We start from the raw sequence: 19,901 nt of genomic DNA on the forward strand, positions 1-19,901 counted from the left end.
GTATAATAATAAAAAATATAACCATTAATTCAAAGACACTTTCCATTTCAAAATATGAGTAGAGTATTGTAAAATACACAATTTTAATGTTTAGGCTTCTTTTAAGTTTCAGAAGCAACTTTCTTTTTAATTTCTTTTCCCCTGATAGCTTTCCAAAGTGAATCACGCTCAAGGTTCAAAAATGTTAAATGCCATAACCTAAAACACTTCTACTTAGAAAGTTAGCTTCATTACTTAGATGAATGAGTTTGTATTCAAATATCAGTAGTAAAAATCAACTCTTTGAAATACCAGTCCCCTAAGGTTATATTATGTAGGTACAATAGGAAAATAAGTAAATGGTTGTGCAGTAAAAACCACTTACATTCCACAGCTGAGTGACAGAAAATCTCTATACCCACATTATAGATAGGTAACTGAACACTGACATACAGAAAACCCTCAGACCAGTCTATAAAATGTGATCCACAATTCTTTGAAGTTAAGTCTGCATTAATAGATTATTTCCATACAACCAGGTTTCAATTTCTTTTAGAATTGGTTATAAAAGTAGTCATCTAAAGAAGTACTGTTAACATATATTATAATATGAATGCAAGTATTCCTATAATATACTAAGAAAAAGATCTGACTAAAATGCACAGAAAGTTATTAAAGTATGTAGTTAAAACCTTTTTTAAAATCCCAGTACATTCTTGGATTTTAAAAATTGTTTTTCTTCTGTTTCACTGATTGCTGCTTTTACCTTTAATACTGCCTTTTCTCAAGTACTTGGTCTAATTGGTTCTTTTTTCTAGTTTCTTAAGGTGGAAGCTTAGCTCTTTGACTTAAGACCTTTTCCCCCCCTTTCTAAATATAAGCATTTAATGATATAAATTTCCTGACAAGTACTACTTTAGTCACATTCCACGAATTTTGATATGTTGTATTTTTCTTTTCAATCAGTTGGAAATATTTTCTAACATATCTTGTGATTTCTTCTTCAACCCATGTATTTAGCAGTATGTTATTTAATTTATAAGTATGTGGGAAAATTTTCAGATATCTGTTACTGATTTCAAATTTAATTCTGTTGTGGTTGGAGGATATGCTTTGTATGATTTTAACCCTTCTACCTTTATTGATACAGTCATGTGTCACTTAATGGTAGGGACACTCTCTGAGAAATGCTTCATTAGGTGAACACTATAGAGTGTACTTACACAAAATCTACATGGTAAAACCTACGATGTGTTAGGCTCAATGGTCTAGCCTATTGCTCCTAGGCTACAAACCTGTACAGCATGTTACTGTACTGAATATGTAACAGTAACACAATGGTATTTGTGTATCTAAATGTATCTAAACATAGAAAAGACAGGGTAAAAATACAGTATTATAATCTTATGGGACCACTGTCATAACTGTGGTCAGTTGTTGACTGAAACAGTTATGTGACACATGGCTATATTTGTCTTATGGTCCAGAATATTGTGTATCTTGGTGAATCTTCCAGTTCACCTGAAAAGTATGTGTATCCTGCTGTTGTTGAGTGGAGTACTCTATAAATATCAATTAGGTCAAATTGGTTGATACTGTTGTTCAAGTCTTCTATATTCTAATTTTCTGAATATTCTATCACTGAGACAGAAGGGTTGAAACTTCCAACTATAACCGTGAATTTGTCTATTTCACCCTCAGCTCAGTTGCTGCTTTATGTATTTTGCACCTTTTATTAGGTACATATAAATTTTAAACTGTTATATCTTCTTGATGAATTTTACCTTCTTTATTCCTAACAATATTCCTTGTTCTAAAAATTATGTTTAAAAAAGTACAGTCACTCCAATTTTCTTTAAATTATTGTCTACATGTACATATTATTTGCTAGATACAGAATTCCAGGTTAATAGGTTTCTTTTCCCTCAGTTCTTTGAAGATGTTGCTCCATTGTCTTGCATAGTTTTTGATGAGAATTTTGCTTTTTCTTTCACTTCTCTGTGCCCTTTATATTTAATGTGGGTTTCCTGTACACAGCGTATCACTGGATCTTGCTTTTTTATCCAACCTGACAATCTCTGCCTTTTAATGGTGTGTCTGAGTCATTTTCATTTAATGTAACTATCAACATGTTTTCTATGCATTCCATTTGTCCTTTATTCCTTTTTTTTCTGTTACATACTCTGAATTAACTGCATATTTCTTATGATTCCATTTGTCTCCACTGCTAGTTTAACTATATCAATTTTAGTTTTGTTCTAAGGTCTAGAACATACACATCTTTTTTTTTTTTTTTTTTTTTTTGACAGGGTCTCACTCTGTCACCCAGGTTGAAGTGCAGTGGCACAATCATAGCTCACTGCAGCCTCACACTCCTGGGCTCAAGTGATCCTCCCACCTCAGCCTCTTATGCAGTAGGAATCACAGGCATGTGCCACCATACCCAGCTAATTTTGTCTCTCTCTTTTCTAGATAGAGATGGAGTCTTGCCATGTTGCTCAGGCTAGTCTCGAACTCCAGGGCTCAAACAGTCCTCCTGCCTCAGCCTTCCAGAGTGCTGGAATTACAGGCATTGGCCACCATGCCCAGTCTACAATATACATTTTTAACTTGCAGTCTACTTCCAAATAATATTATGTCACTTCATGTAATGCACAAGAATCCTATACATGAAGTATACTTCCACTTCCCCCATCCTCTACTCTACATTATTGTTGTCATACATTTTGTTTGTATAAACTACATAATATATGACCATTTTTGCCTTAAAGAATCAACTATCTTTTAAAGATACCAAGTCAGGAAAAATATCTTTTAAAGTTACCCATGCTTACTATTTCTAGTGTTCTTTATTCCTTTGTATAGTTCTAAATTTCCACCTGATATCATTTTCCTTCTGACTCAAAAACTTACTGTAATATTCTTGTAGTACCAGTCTCCTGGTGATGAATTCACTCAGCTTTTGTTTGTTTAAAAAATAAAAATTTATTTTATCTTCATCTCTAAAAGATATATTTGCTAGATATAGAATTCAACGTTAATAGGTTTCTTTTCCTTCAGTTCTTTGAAGATGAAGCTCCATTGTCTTGCATAGTTTTTGATGAGAATTTTGCTGCCATTCTTTATTTATTTTTATGTAATGTGCATCCCCCCAACTGCTTTTAAAAAAAACTTTGTAAGATGTGTGAGTACCAGTGAAAAAGGAAAAGAATTTGTTTCCTCAAAGTTGACATATTTGTCCTACACTAAAGTAATCCTTAAAGATATTAACAGAGAAGAGTATAAAAATAATTTCTATTCTTTTAAACAAATGTGCATTTATATTCTTGAGTGTAAGTGTGCACATTTAAGATTCTATAAAACCATAAAACTATAAACACATTATGAAACTGAAATGTGAAAATAAAACTTAAGACAAACCAAACGTATGTATAATTTCTAGATCTAAGAGACATCCTCTATACATTGTGTGGGATGAACAATCTTGACTCTTAGGCTGAGGCAAAGTATAGATTCTCCTTGACTTATGATGGGGTTACATGTCAATAAACCCACCATAAGTTGAAAATATCATAAGTTGAGAGTGGGGTGTCTACTTGTGATATTTTTAATTTATGATGAATTTATCCAGATGTAACCCAATCCTAAATCCAGGACTGTACTGAATGAATATTGCTTTCAGACCATCATAAGGTCAAAATCATAAGCTGAGCCATTGTAAGCCAGGGGCCATTGGTATCACTTTACAGTGAAAACTGTTATTTCCCCAAATTTTCTCACTCTCTCTGGCTGCTTTTACAATTTTCTCCTTAACACTGGTTTTCAGCAATTTATCATGTGCTTTGATGTTGCTTTCACCATATTTTTTTTCTGTTTAGTGTTCACTGCACTTTTGGATCTGTGACTTTTCATCAAATTTATACAATTTTTGGTCACTATGGCTTTAAATAATTGCTCTGTCTCCTGGTTTCCCATCACTGTTCCTTCTGTGACCCAAATTACACTTATGTTAAGACTGCTTGCTATTGTCCCACTGGTCACTGATGTTGTATTCATTTTTTTTTTTTAATTCTCTGTTCTTCATCTTGGATACTTCTATTATTGTATTTTCTGGTTTACTAATCTTTTCTTCTGTGGTGTCTAATATGCTGTTAATATAATCCAGTGTATTTTTCATTTCAGGTATACTTTTCACCTCTAGAGATTCAATTTGGATTTTTTAAAACAGCTTCCATTTCTTTCCTCACTACAACCTTTAGTCTACTGCTAATTTTGGTCACACTACTAAGATGATACCCTCTTGAAGAGTCTTAACCAATGCTCCATGTGTTGTGACTTCTTTCTGTTTCTACTAGTGGGCAGAATGAGTCTCAGTCTTCAGTGAGTTTCAGCCATTGTTTAGCCTATTGCTTTCTGGTGGTTTCCCAATAGTTTCTTCCCACGTATATACAGATAAGTCATCAGCAAAAGACTCAAGAAGGCTCCTCTGCAGATCTCCAGAATGCTTTTTGTGTGCAGCTGTCTCCTCAGGCAGCCTCTGCCCCATATATATGAGCTGCTTTGCACCTCCCCCACAACCCCACCCTAATCTCTTTGTCCTTAACTGGGGTAGACCACAAGACTCTGGTTCGACTCCCCCTCTATGTGTTGTGGCCTGGGAACTGCCTCCAAGCAGTAAGAGTGATCTTAAGGATAATTTTTTTTGTGTTCCTTCTTTCAGTTATCACAGTTTTATACTACCTATTGATCAATGTCTGGCTGTGGTTTTTATATACTTTTTCTGGTTTGCTAGTTGTTTAAGATGGGAAGGTAAATGTAGTTCTTCCATCATGACTGAAAGTAGAAATTTTGTTTATATTCTTGGTTCTATTGATTCGTTCACGTGAGCGCCAACCAGTGACTTCACTAGGCTTCAGTTTCTACACAGGTAAAATAAGATTAACTTAATCAGTAATTTTCAACTCCCTTTATACAGACTGAACTGCTTCAGGATTCTTCTGTAATCCATGTTCTATGAGCACATCTCACCCAGCAAAGTGTTACATTAACACTGTCATATTCAGTAGGCTGTTCACTAAGATGTTGCAATGGGTGATTTCATTTGACATTTAATCTTGTAGAGGGCACTGCTTATTTTTCAGTACACAGAACAAGTTTCTTATTTTTGCATAAAAGCTCCCAATCCATGTGAATTATATAGAGCTGACCTCTTCCCCAGCTGCAGGGGAAGACCTGGATCTAAGCCAGTACATTCCCTTCTCCTGACTGGAGCTACTGGTGCAGAGATGGGTATATGATATAATTGGTCAACGAATGCCAGGCCCAGAACCTTTGTTCAAACAGTCTGTCTTTGAAGCTGACTAGAATCTGGGAGGATATAGAGCTGAAGATTTTGACAGTCATCTTCTTACCAGAGGGAGCCTAAAAATGAAGAAAGAGTTGGGAGATGGGGTTCCGGTGGCATTTTAAGCCCCTAAGTCAAAGGATATCTTCAATTAATGCTAGACTTTTTCTACTATGCGACACAACAAATTTCCTTTTTTCTTAGTCCAGTGTGGGCTGGGTTTTCTGACACTTGCAATAAAAGTCTCTCAACTGTTCCATCAAATAGTAAATGTATTCATGGTAACAGATCAAGAAAAACACACTGAAGTAATACAGTTGTGGAGTAACGAGCTGTAACAGCAACCATCAAAGCAAATTAGCACGCCCCCTAGAGATGGACTTCTCTTTAAGAACAAGGGCATGTGTACCAGGCAGAGCACAAGCAGAGATCAGTGTTGTGTCACATGCAAGAGGTGAAGCTCCAAACAAAGGTAGTTCTAAAAAGAGAAAAAGGGAATATGATATTTTAGGCCTGATTTGGGGAAATCCATTCACACGGATAGCCAAAACGTCACCTCTAATACAAAAGACAGGAGGGTATCACCTAAAGTGACAACAAACCTCTGACTACTATGACCTAAAAATAGATGTGTTCTTTTAATTTTTAAGTCTGGATAATATCTTACAAAACACGGCAGTTCTATTTTTGCTCCCCAAAGAACATAAAAATATAGAAAATAAGCAGCTGATGATATAGTGGTTCTTCAACTGCTGGGCTACTGGCCTTTTCCTTTATAGTTTTCCTATTTTGTAACCAGAAGAATCTCAAGATAATTTAAGAAGAGCGATTAGAAAACTGAAAAAAAAAATCTATTAGTATGTTGCTTGTCAAAAAAATAATTTACAGTGGTTTTCAGCTACCAGAAGTTCTTGTGGAGCAAAAATATTTACAAAGAAAAATCATTGCTTGTCATCTTTTCTCTTCACTTACTTTTTAACCTATATATTCCACTTCCTTTGGTGTACAAGGAAGTGGAATATATAGGTTAAAAAGTAAGTGAAGAAAAAAGATTCTATTTTTTTTTCTATTCTCTATCTCTTATTTTTTTTTTATTCTCTATCCTTTGGGATATTTGATGAAGGCAATGGTATTTTTGTGTCATGTACTATTACATAACAAATGATGAACACTGACTAATACTAAGTTTACTGAGATATGGAGTACTTGACAACATAGACAATAATTGAGGCAAGATGATAAGACATGTACGTTATTCTTTAGGCACATGCTTTAACTATCCTACTAACAGTCACGGTAAACCTTACTCTTTTTTTTTTCTTTTTTGAGATGGAGTTTTGCTCTTGTTGCCCGGGATGGAGTGCAATGGTGTGATCTCGGCTCATGGCAACCTCCGCCTCACAGGTTTAAACAATTCTCCTGCCTCAGCCTCCCAAGTAGCTGGGATTACAGGCAAGCACCACCATACCCGGCTAATTCTGTATTTTTAGTAGAGACAAGGTTTCTCCATGTTGGTCAGGCTGGTCTTGAACTCCCAACCTCAGGTGATCCACTGTGCCCAGCCAAACCTCACTCTTAATAAGACTTTGTCCTCTAGGGAATGTTGACACAGTGGGTCACAAAAAAGATGAAGTGTGATAGCACAATTTGTCAGTTAAACAAGGCTTGAAACAGACATGAAATATTACATATGGTATTTCTCCTATTAACTTACAAAATAAGCAAAAGAGAATTAAGACCCAATCCTCAGTTAAATTTGGAAAGGGTGAGTGAATATAAGATAGAAGAGACTATTAGAAGGGGCATTAGAGTACCAACATATCTCAAATGGGGGAAAAACCAACCCCTGAAGGTTGGACTATTGTATGAACATGTAAACTGAAGTATTAAGAATTTTACAGGCCAGGTGCAGTGGTTCACGCCTGTAATCCCAGCACTTTGGGAGGCTGAGGTGGGCAGATCACCTGAGGTCAGGAGTTTGAGACCAGCGAAACCCCATCTCTACTAAAAACACAAAAACATGGTGTGGGTGTGGTGGCGGGCACCTGTAATCCCAGCTACTAGGGAGGCTGAGACAGGAGAATTGCTTGAACCCAGGAGGCAGAGGTTGCAGGGAGCCAAGATCGCACCACTGCACTCCAGCCTCGGCGACAGAGTGAGACTGTCTCAAAAAAACAAAACAAAACAAAACAAACAAACAAAAAAACAAAAAACAAGAAAAAAATTTTAGAAGAGGTTACTTAAAAATTTTTTTCATTTTTAATTGACAAAAATTATATTGACTGTCTACAACATGATGTTTTGAAAGCAAATACATTGTGAAATGGCTAAATTGAGCTGATTAATGTAAGCATTACCTCACATACTTATTTTCTGTGGTGAGAACACTTAAAATCTACTCTCAGAGAGACTTTCAAGAATATGTTGTTAACTGTAAGAGATGACTTTTAAAAATTGTGTGTTTTTCCTATGCATTTATATCATTAAAGAAAGTATGGTATATATGTACAATAGAATATGCATTCAGCCTTAATAAAGGAAATCCTGCCATATATGACACCATGAGATGAACCTGGAGGACATGATGTTAAGTGAAATAAGTCAGTCACAGAAGGACAAATATTGCGTGATTCCACTTATATGAGGTATCTATAATATTCACACTCAGAGAGAGTGGTTGCTGGGATGGCAGAGGGAGAAATGGGGAGCTGCTGTTCAATGCATATAAGGGTTCAGTTATAATAGATGAGTACCTTCTAGAAACTTGTGAGCAACACTATGTCTTTACTTCACAATACTCTGTTGTGCACTTAAAGATTTTTTTTTTTGATGTAGGGTCTTGCTCTATTGTCCAGGCTGTTTTTCAGTGGCACAATCACAGCTCATAGCAGCCTTGACGTCCTGGGCCCCAACGATCCTCCTGCCTCAGCCTTTTGAGTAGCTAGGACTACAGGCATGTGCCACCACACCCAGCTAATTTTTGTATTTTTTATAGAAACAGAGTTTTGCCATGTTGCCTAGGCTGGTCTCAAACTCCTAGGCTCAAGTGATCTAGCCTATCTCAGGCTCTCAAAGTGCTGGGATTATAGGCATAAGCCACTGCACCTGGCCTTACTTAAATATTTAAGAGGGTAGATCTCATGTGACATGTTCTTATCACAAAAAAAATCTCTCCCCAAAGTTTAAACTACCCTCTGCTGAATTATACTTTGCATACTCACTTCTGACTGTCATTCCATTTCAGGCAGAGATGTCTTTTATATTTGTATATGAAATATTTGTATATGAACCATGAGGAATATGGCATTATTATACATATGTGGCACATAAAATTAAAGGTATTTTGCCAGTATTTATGCATAAAACCATTCTTTCTTTCTTTCTTTCTTTCTTTTTTGAGATGGAGTCCTGCTCTGTCTCCCAGGCTGGAGTGCAGTTGTGTGTTCACAGCTTACTGCAACTTCTATCTCCTGGTTCAAGCCATCTTCTCACCTCAGCCTCCTAAGTAGCTGGGACCACAGGTGCACAATATCATACCCAGCTAATCTTATAAATTTTTTGTAAAGATGAGGTCTCTCTATGTTGCCCAGGCTGGTCTTAAACTCCTGAGCTCAAGCAATCCTCCTGACTTGACCTCCCAAAGTGTGGGGATTATAGGCATGAGCCACTGTGCCTGGCCCCAAACCCTTCCTATGTCCTTCTCATCATTCCCATTATATTGACATTTGCTTTCTTTTCAGTCAGTTTGCATATATCCAGCAGTCAAGGACTATATATTGCATATTACTGTGTCTCCTCCTATGTCTAACAGAGTGGTCTGCACACAACAGCTGCTTGATAAATACTTGACGGATGAGCAAGGGGGAAACGGAGTACATGCATGCTAGGAAAGCCTGGAGAGTCTTGTTTTAGGTTAGAGAATACTGTGGGCAAGATGTTTCAACACTGTTAAGGGATTTTTCTTTGAAAAGATTGAGTTAATATGTTCAACAGCAGCTTTTCATACGTATATTGAAAGAGCCAATCTCTTCAGGGCCCACATGGACATGGAACAAGAGGCTAGAAAGGAAGGTGGTTCCGAAACATGTCTTCCTTATTTAAAACATTAAAAAAAGATATAGTAGAAAGCTTGAATGGAAGAGATTAAAAACATACTGTTAAGTAAGTTGTATAATGGGCAGTATAATAGAGAGGCAGTATAATAGAGAGATGCCAAATTTGGAACTTGGGGAATAAAGACAGATTATAAAACATCTCCAGAATAAAGGGCCATGGTCTGTGAGAATAATATGGGTTTCTCTTAAGTATAGCAATTTAAATTCTCTAGTCAGCTACAAAGAAGTATATGCAACTATGTGCAAACCAACAAGAATTTGTGAAATGTTTCTTTTCGGATTATTAGTGGCAGGTAGTAACCTTTCTGATAACCTTAATGATCTGAATGACTTGCACTCGGGGTGTCATACCAGTTCCCCACCCTGCATGACAAACCATAAGAAGGCCAGGCAGGGTGAGGCCGAGAGGGCTGCAGTGCTGAGGGGCAGTGCACAGGTTCTGTGGTCCTCCTCACCAGCAGCATTGGCAGAAGCGGAAAGCGGAGCAGTGGCTGTCATTTTTGACTTCCGCAGCATCAGATATGTACTATACTAGGCAGCAACAGAAATACAGGGACCTTAAAGATGATTCTGACCAATTTCCTAGTTTCTCGTCATTAGTCCTCTCCATGTCCGATTGCCTTAGGCAGACAGAACCTACACTACATACTGATCTGCGCTATTTTTGTCTTCTCTTGCAAGTGGCCCACATTAAGAACTGGGGAAAGAGAGTGAGTGAGTGTGTGTGTGTGCACGCGCGCATGCATGGAATAATTCACATTATTCCTTTAAAATGTTTATGTTGGACACTCCTTGTTCATATCCACAGAAGCATAATGAAGCATTCTAGATTGTCATTTCCATTTTGTAATATTGCATTTACCTTCATTTATAATACCATTAATTCAAAACACTATTAAAATTCCTGAGCATTTAAAATACATAGATTCTCTAGTCAAATATCAGATAACATGATGGTATCTTGGGTTTTATTTCATTTTTAAAACACATAAATCTGATTAAAAGAAAATGTAACAATATAGATCTTAAGATCAATAGAATAATCTATTTTTGTGTTTAATTTCCTGCTGTCATGAGAAGAGGTTTTCAAGTAACAACAACCAAGGTCCCTCCCATGTCACACTGTGTACTCATTTAGTCATTTATCAAATGCTTCTTGAGCATCTGTTAGTTACAGGCATTTTACCAGACATGGGGAAAGGGCAAGGAAGAATGGAGGGAGGCAAGGTGTGCTGTTGTGAGAGTTGGTGGGGATAATATGAAAGAGGTGACAGGTACTGTTTCTGAATATTACATTTCACTGCTGTTAATATAAATAGTTTTAAATATTCTTTCATATATAGTTAATTTTAGTTCCTTTTCAAATCAACATATTGAAAATTTGTCTCTATATGAACTTCAATAAAATTTTAATGAAAAATGGAATAATGCAATCCGAGAATTTTAGAGCTGTAAGAGAACCCTTAGACTATGTGGTTTAACTTCACAGTTCATATTAAAATTATTTTTATTTGTTCATTCACTTTGTATTTATTTTATTATAAATGTGAATCAAATAAAGACCAAAGGGGGCTTGGATTTGCCCACGTCCTTGGGAGGAAGGGAAGGACTACCCTCAGCAGGAGTGCCGGCCACTGCCGCCCTTCAGTTCATCAGACCGCACAGCGTCCAGTCTGTTGGCCACGATTGCTGGGTACAGTATGATCTCTTTTTCCTAGTAGGTCTTGAATCAGTAATTTTATTAACTATTATAAGGTTCACATGACAGTGTTATTTTAATTGCAGTATCAATTCACATTTCAGGATTCACTGTTTGCCTGTTATCTTGGCAACATTAAATCTATTAATATAATATCTCATATCTTTCATTTATATGAAGAATGCAAGTACCTGAAATGAAAATTGACAACTAATTCAAGACTACCTTAAAAAAATTAAACTCATATTTTTAGTATCTACTCACTATAATTCTTAATGTTGTTTTCTTTTAATTACTTAATTTGCCTAAGTAGCCTAGCTTCTGTTGTTATTGTATTGTGCCTGCTCTTGATTTTATTTTACAGAGCTATCTGAATTAAACAACAAACCAAATGAAACATTTAACAGTTTAATTTGAAAAGAGTAAAATAAATATAGAGGATTTCACTGTATTCTGTAGTGCATGAAAAATGTAGCTTTTATTTATTTTTGAGATGGAGTTTCGCTTTTGATGCCCAGTGCAGTGATGCGATCTTGGCTCACTGCAACCTCCGCCTCCTGGGTTCAAGCGATTCTCCTGCCTCAGCCTCCAGAGAAGCTGGGACTACAGTTGCATGCCACCACACCCGGCTAATTTTGTATTTTTAGTAGAGACGGGGTTTCCCCATGTTGGCCAAGATGTTCTCAATCTCCTGACCTTTCGATCTGCCCACCTTGGCCTCCCAAAGTGCTGGGATTACAGGCATGAGCCACTGCGCCTGGCCAAATGTAGCTATTCTTATGCAACATCTAACTCTGCCTGAGAACTAGGCACAGCCCCCACAATCATGCTAAGGTTTTCAATCACATCATAATCTCTGCAACTGGACAGGAAGAAGAGGATTCAGATGAACCCTTAAGTATAAATAAATGTCAGTATGGATTCAGGAAAAAAAAAACCACTTAGGGGTATTTGTAGTAACAAAAATAGTGGCTACCATGTATCTACATGTACAGGGAACTCAATTTTTCCGATGTAGAGAGAGATTAAGTAATCGGCCCAAGGTGGTGCATACAATAAGCAAGCTCCTGAGGGCAAAGGTTGGGACTTCTTTTATCATTTTACTCAGAAGGCCTCAGAATGCAGGGCACAATCATTGCTGGAGGGGTGCCTGAGTTTTATTTTTAATGTTAGAGGTTGCTTTGTTTTGTTCTCTCTCTCTCTGTGTGTGTGTGTGTGTGTCGTATGTTGTATTAGGATGAGATAATTCTTAAGAGGTTGATCCAGGGGACAATTACAATTATTTTCTCTCTAATTGATGTATATAACTTATAGTGTAATAGTTTTTAGAGGATTTGGTGCATTTATCTGTAAAATAACCTCCCTAAGGGATATAAGTATCCTTCTTGTGATAGAAGGTTTCTCAAATCCTTATAAGTAACAATAGAAAAAAAAAAAAAAAAAAAAGACTGTGTTACATAACATAGCAAAATGGAAGCCTTCCTGTTTTATTCTACTAAAAAAAACCCCAAAACTGAAAAACAAACGCCTGTCTGTAGGCTGAGGTTAGGTCCAGTTGGTTTGTTTGGCTTTCACCTTGGTGAGTGCTTTCACCAAAGGTAGAAGGCATTCTTGGCTTCACTCCCTGAAATAAGGTTTGACAGCTGTTCGACTCCACAGAGCACTATTACATAACAAGGCAGTTCAAGAAGCAAAAAAGAAAACCACCTTGAAATGAGGCTTTGGTGAGTGGCCTTGTGACAGAATACACTTCTACCACCATAGAAAAATAGTTAATGGCAAGGACACATGAATGATTATCATCATGGAAATGCTATGGTTTTTCCCCACATAAATTTCTGAACTGTACACATATAGATGTGTGTATCACAATCAGTGACCTTCTAAGCGAGCGTCTGTGTGGGAGAGAACTGCGCCTGCCACAGAGTCTGGGATGTTCCTGGAAGTCAAGTATGACTTTCTTCCCTTCTTTCTTTTTTTTTTTTATAATGCCACCCCACAGAAACAATTTTTAAATAACAGAGTAATTTCAACGGAAAGAGTCAATTCTGAGATTCCTGACCTTATTAGCAGCTCTAAATAATATGTAATGCAACTTATTGTCTAAAATGAGCTCTTTCTTGAGCATACTCTTTTTTAAAAAGTCCAAGCTGGTTTTCATTATTTTTCAGCTCCAGAGAATGAAGAAGCTTTCTATTTTTTAAGGCTTAAAAAAACACACAAGTATCTTTAAAGCAGTTTAGATACCAAAGTTAAGAGTCACAATTGATTGCAGGGTCAGAACTTTCCGGCTATACAGAATTTATTCATTAAAGTCATGTGTTAAAATTGAGAAACAACTGGAAGATACAACCACAAAAAGTTTGTTTATGCAAATTCTTGAATAGACCTCCTAGTTGCTCTTAATCAATATTGATAAAAAGTATGTATAAGGAACTTGACTTAGTACTCAAATGGCATTCTTAGTAGGTTTTTGCTGAACAAATCAGAGTACATCTTTGGAGATATATTTAAGATCTCAGCCATTTCTAAACAGTGTACCTATAATTTCTTCTTTATTAGTAACCTAAAGACTTCTTTTGTGACATAACTTCATACTGGCAAAAGGATTTATTTGGGGTCATTTTCCTGATAAAAATCCTGTCAGACCAGGTTGTATATCATGCAAGAAGAAACTGAGGCCTAGAAGCCTGCATGTATTGGTTAGGTTCCTAAATGAAAGATGTAGTGAAAGCTAGAGACACATATGATATCTGTTTTCTATCCGGTTTTAATTTACTAAGTTGCCTCTTTTTCATTTTAAATGAAGATATTGGTTGAAAGGTAAGGTCCTTAATATGTTTAAAGAAGAAGAAAATGTTATTTATTTTAAAATATTAGCAATTTTTACATAGCCCACATATTTAAGAAACATTATTAAGTAATTTCTCCTTTATCCCAAAATGATCTGAAAAGCACAAAAAACCTATTCCTCACTATGGAAAATGCAGAGCATATGGGTGGGTGGGTGGGGGGGGTGCTGGTACTTAGCAATTGAGTAAAATAAATACTGGTGTTAAAAATCAGAATAAATTGTAAATGTGGAATGAAATTATCTAGTTCAGAGCCTGGTGCATTATAGGTGCTGAGTAAATGTTGAATAAATTAATAAATAAATGAAAGATCACGATTTCCAGCTTTATCACATTTTGAAGCCAAATTATTCCCTTTCTAAAATAAAACCTAATGATATTTTGTCTAAACTAAGAACATTCATGTCTCAAGAACCGCATCATAAAGTTGTCTAACTATTGGGAAGTTACTGTAGAAATGCCAGTGCATCTACCTACTAAATGTAGCTGGGTCTCCTTATGCACGACCTCACGTTGTTTAATCTCTGAATTAGATTGCAAAGGACAGAAATTCAAGGCCTTATATCATGCTATAAATACAGACAAGATCTACATACAGCTCGAATCAACACACATATCACCTTGAAAGAAAATTCAAGTACAATTGATAAACCACATTAACACAATAATTAAAAACTACACATACACACGCATACATGGTGAAAGCAAATACTCAAAAAGTGAAGAGAAGCTGCTAGTGTCAGCAGCATCAACAGTCCCATGGTAGCCATCCTCCTTTCATCATGGTCAATTCATTAACAGGGGAGAAAAGACAGAAACTATGAGAAATGCAAACCATCTGCTCAATCCAGATGCAATAGCACATGCCTCTTATATCCAAAGCTCTTTACCAGAAACACAGATAAGATCTAATCCTCTCATAAAATCTCCAACAGAGGTATTCAGACACATTTGTATCACAAATAAAAACAATGCCAAAATCATCATTAACTGAGACCTTTTAAATATCAGGCAAGACTTTTACCAGTGAGTACACATTGATAAAACAGTATTAAACAGCATTAGAGAAAAACGGGGTTGGATTTCTATTAGCTTTATTCAGCTATTCCTTAAGTAAAATCAGGCTGAAAACATCTCACTCCTTAAATAGCAAGCACATTTTAGTCAAGTCATCCTAGTTTTAAAAAGACATAAGAAGATATTCCTTTAATATTATATATTTCAAGTAATGTGTATTTCTTAAAAGACTAAAAGCAAATATTCTTACCTTGAAATTGTGAATCTTTTCATATTTTGGAATTTGCTCGTTTTCTTTCAGAGTTGCTCTTCTAACAAGTGATGTCAACTGCGAATAAGCAAAGAGTTTCAGAGGTTGCCAGATTGTCACAGACGACTTTGGAGAACCCAGTTTCATTCCCAAGGCTGCTATCAATAAATCTTGCTGACGGCCCTCTTGTTTTGATTTGTGAACTGCAGCCCTATTAGTTTTCCTCCCCGACCAAGACTCTTTGGATGGCATTTTGGAATTCACAGGGAAAGAAAACCTATAGTGGTCTATGTCTGTCGATGAAATCTATTCAGCTAACACATGAGCATTCTGCCAGGCAGCACGGAACCCTAACCTACAGAGAGCTGCAGAGAAACACCACGGAGAGGTGGAGGAGGAGGATGAAGCACTTCTTAAACAGAGGTCGACTAACCAGCAAATTCTTCTTTCTTCCTTTTTTTCTTAAAGGGATCTATATTCTAGCTTCTAAAAACTTGAGTATGAACAGAAATAAAAAGAGTAGATGCTAACATACAAAACACTCAGCATCTCTCTCTATCGCTTTTTAAAAGGCATGCAATTTTGACAAATGATACATTTCTAAAAGCTTTCTTCTCTATTCAAGATATTAATGTCCATTCTGAATGAAAGATGCCTACATACTGCCTGCAATCAGTTTCTAGCAACAGACACCCTGTGAAGCCCCTAGCAGGGAAGGTGGGGGGAAGGGAAGGATTTCACAAGGAAGGCTGCATTAGACTGGCCACCGTAAGAAAGGAGATAACCAATGAAAATCAAGCAACAGTATTTAAGTACTGTATTCCTCAACTCACTCTGTCTCTCTGTTTCTCCCTCCTCTCATGTAAGAGTTTCTTGCTGGCTCAAGGCAAAAAAAAAAAAAAAAAAAAAATCAGTGGGAAGGTAATGAGAAATGAATGAGTCATGCATTACTGCAAAATGGAATTTTTTTAACCTATTAAAAGCAGAGGAAAATTAACATACATATAGCACTAGGTTTTAGAAATAAGGCACCACTGCCACGTAAATTATGAAAGGCTAATCTGTATCCTTTGCTCATTATGGACTGAGGTTAGCTAACCAAAACCCAAGTTTATTAAAGATGAGGAAAAACTGGTGAATATTTTGATGAAAAATAAAATAAGTTTAACTAGGTATCGTACTATTTTCATGCAGAACAAGGAGCATGCATATCACATTGCTAATAGCTTGGAGTGGTCAGTTTTGTCTGTATTACGAGTAGTTTTGTTGTGGGCTATACTTACATAGAAGAAACCATTATTTTAATTCTCTAGTCTCAACATTTTTTTTTTATTCAGAGAGCTTGAGGCCAGGTCATAGTGGAAGCCAGTTGGGAAAAATTCCTTATTTGCACAGGTCCCAGTTGTAGTGTAACTACTTATAGGACTCAGATATATTTTGTTTGCTGGTGTAGCAACAGGGTGGCTAGGTGAGAGACTTAGCACAACTTGATTTAGGAGCAATACCCACATTTTTTCACTAAGGTGCTACAGGATGCTTAAATTTCCCATTTTGGTTCCCTAACTACCTCCCATCATCGATTTCTCATGCTATAATAATAAAGTTAAACCAATAATCATGCCAATGTTACACTGTATTTAAAGCATCTAAAATTCTCTATACATTTAAATGGATTCAGTATATTTATAGTGTAAACACTTTAATCTCAGATTTCATAATCTACAGGGGGTATGTGCCCAGTGCATATTCTAGTTTAATTAGGGCATGAAGTGGTTCTTAAGATATGCTAGACATTGAAAATAACAAATGATTGATTTTCTAAACATCCTCAAATTATTTTTGTTTACTTGATTGAGTCTTTAGTCCCTTTTATTCTTCTAAAATTATGTCTAAGTAAATAAAAGGCAAAATGTATTTACATAGGAGTTTCAATTTCACAAGTTTGTATACTTAGATAATTCATATGAGACATAAAATGCTCCCATTGCAAGAAGAAATGCAATGGAAAGAGTCTCCTTCCCTAGCCTAAATTGCTTTTCAGATTGGACCTATTTTGTCACATGATGACTAAAAATATAAAGGCCAACCGACTCTAGACATGTACAGCCTAAAGTGAAGTTTAACTAGTTCTCAGTAGGAACCAGAAAAAATAGCTCCAAAGGCAAGTTGAACAGTAAATTTTTTCTTCAACAATGTTTGATATCAAGTTACTAAGTTAAAACAATCACACATGTAACCAAAGTAGCATCTTTTTTCTGAGTATTTTTGATCAACATCCTATTTTATAGATCATTCCTGGTTCTTCAGCTAGAGTTACTAAATTCAACCAAGCATAAAAATATTCATGATAGTTACCCAGAAAATTTATAGCTAGGTAAAAGTAAACATTTTGTCATTCAGAGGTAAGGTCTACTGTAGACTCCACAGATTGTACTGTATTTCCTGAGTAATGTTCTATTTAGTCAAGAAATACTGGATTAACTGCAATCTGAACAGCTACCTAGGGCAGTAAGGAGATAGAAAACAATAGCTCAGGATGAAAACAGCATTGGCTACTCTCAAATGGCTAAGGGTTTGGTCACTATTATGCCTTCAACATGGCAGTAACAGCACTTCTGCATTAATTTTGGTGAAGAACTTGTAAATAACAAAAATTGCTAACTCTAAAATTCAGAACCAATATAATCAATAGTCTGACATTCTAGACAAATGTGTATCACTCATGCTTACATTATCTAGTACATTTCCATCTACTTAGATATAGAATCTATTAATTATGGTTATCACTTATTAGTTATTGAGCACATATATTCCAGATACCCAACTAAGCACTTTATATATAGAATCCCACTGAATCCACAGATAAACCCTATGAGGCATAAATTATCTTAATTTTACAGTTGAAAGAGCTGAGACCTACAGTTTACTTCCCAAAGTTGCACAGCTAGTATGTGGTGGGCTTGGGCTCATAAATACTATGCGATATTCACCCAGATGAGAAAATGGGAAGAAACCATGGAGTCTTCTCTCTGATTCTATTCAAGGTGGTTTCTCTAGTTACGTTCTTTCAATTTTGAGGAGCTGCAATAGATGGTAAGACAGACTAGCGGTAATTATCAAAGGATGGTAAGAAAAATGTAGTAACCGAACTCATCGTGTGCTCTCTTGTTTCTTGGGCGCTCTCCTCTCTCGCCCTCTGGCTTTGCCATGCCCTGCTCTGAAGAGACACCCGCCATTTCACCCAGTAAGCGGCCCCGGCCTGCAGAGGAGGGCGGCATGCAGCTCCGCTTTGCCCGGCTTTCCGAGCACGCCACGGCCCCCACCCGGGGCTCTGCGTGGGCCGCGGGCTACGACCTGTACAGTGCCTATGATTACACAATACCACCTATGGAGAAAGCTCTTGTGAAAACGGACATTTAGATAGCGCTCCCTTCTGGGTGTTATGGAAGAGTAGCTCCACGGTCAGGCTTGGCTGCAAAACACTTTATTGATGTAGGAGCTGGTGTCATAAATGAAGATTATAGAGGAAATGTTGGTGTTGTACTGTTTAATTTTGGCAAAGAAAAGTTTGAAGTCAAAAAGGGTGATCGAATTGCACAGCTCATTTGCGAACGGATTTTTTATCCAGAAATAGAAGAAGTTCAAGCTTTGGATGACACCGAAAGGGGTTCAGGTGGTTTTGGTTCCACTGGAAAGAATTAAAATTTATGCCAAGAACAGAAAACGAGAAGTCATACCTTTTTCTTAAAAAAAAAAAGTTATTCCTTAAAGTGTTTTGGTGTTTTGCACTTCTGTAAACTTACTAGCTTCGCCTTCGAAAAGTACTGCATTTTTTACTTTTTTTTTTTTTTATGGTCAAGGAAGAGATCATAAAAAAATAAAACACAAAGCTTTTTGTGTTTGGATCAAAAAGAAACTTTGTTTTTCTGCAATTGATGGTTGTATGTAAATCTGCTTTGTGGTGACCTGATGTAAAGTGTCTTCTTAAAATCAAATGTCAGATTAAAAAAAAAAACCCTGTATTTAACTCAAAAAAAAAAAAAAAAAGAAAAATGTAGTAACCAAGATCTTATGATCTCAAGTTTAGCATGTAGTAGGAAATGCAGACTTCAAGGCTCAATTCAAACACCCCCTCCTATGTGATGGCTTTGATAATCCACACCAATTAGAAGTGATCTCATCCACTTGTGAACCTCACAGTCTTTCACTGGTTCATTAGTTATGAGACTACCACATTCTACTTCATATCAGTTATCTGTGTAGCTGTTTATATAGAATTAGGCTTTATGTATATTTCTACACACCTTGAATCTAGCATACAGCTTACACAAAGGTTCAATATATATTTAGTTAAAAAATAAAACCAAACGAAGGCAGTTATTTTTATTGTGGGGCAGTGTGGTATAAAGAAGAAAATATGATTTAAAATCAGAGAAACTGAAGTTTGAATACTGACCTTGGGAGTTCTGCTTTGTTTCTTGGTTACCTCATCTACGTAATATGAATAATAATACCTGTCTCACAGGTTACTGGGAAGTTTAAAGAAATGACCCAAAAACAAAACAAAAATAAAAACCACTATCTGCAGGGAGTAAGTACCCAATAAATGATAGGATTACAGGGTTGCTGAGCCCAATGTTAGCTG

At 36.4% G+C, this 19,901-nt stretch overlaps 1 protein-coding gene and 1 pseudogene across 7 annotated transcripts in view; one reads left to right on the top strand and one right to left on the bottom strand.

Annotated features, from left to right (window-relative positions):
* The window catches only part of CHN1 (chimerin 1), a 200,155-nt gene that overhangs the window by 30,508 nt on the left and 149,746 nt on the right, over positions 1-19,901 (bottom strand). For 3 of the 7 annotated variants that reach the window (XM_025405373.1, XM_025405370.1, XM_025405371.1), the window contains exon 1: positions 15,257-16,112. The exons of 1 other annotated variant lie outside the window; for it this stretch is intronic. In XM_025405373.1, the coding sequence (XP_025261158.1) occupies positions 15,257-15,508 (252 nt within the window). In that variant the 5' untranslated portion in view covers positions 15,509-16,112. Of the gene's footprint in view, positions 1-14,684; positions 14,770-15,256; positions 16,113-19,901 lie in introns of those variants that run through there. 3 more of the 7 variants (XM_025405372.1, XM_025405368.1, XM_025405369.1) reach the window with 2 other exon arrangements.
* LOC112636595 lies at positions 18,443-19,094 on the top strand (annotated as a pseudogene).

The sequence above is a fragment of the Theropithecus gelada genome, chromosome 12, assembly GCF_003255815.1.
Source record: "Theropithecus gelada isolate Dixy chromosome 12, Tgel_1.0, whole genome shotgun sequence".
Taxonomy (NCBI): domain Eukaryota; kingdom Metazoa; phylum Chordata; class Mammalia; order Primates; family Cercopithecidae; genus Theropithecus; species Theropithecus gelada.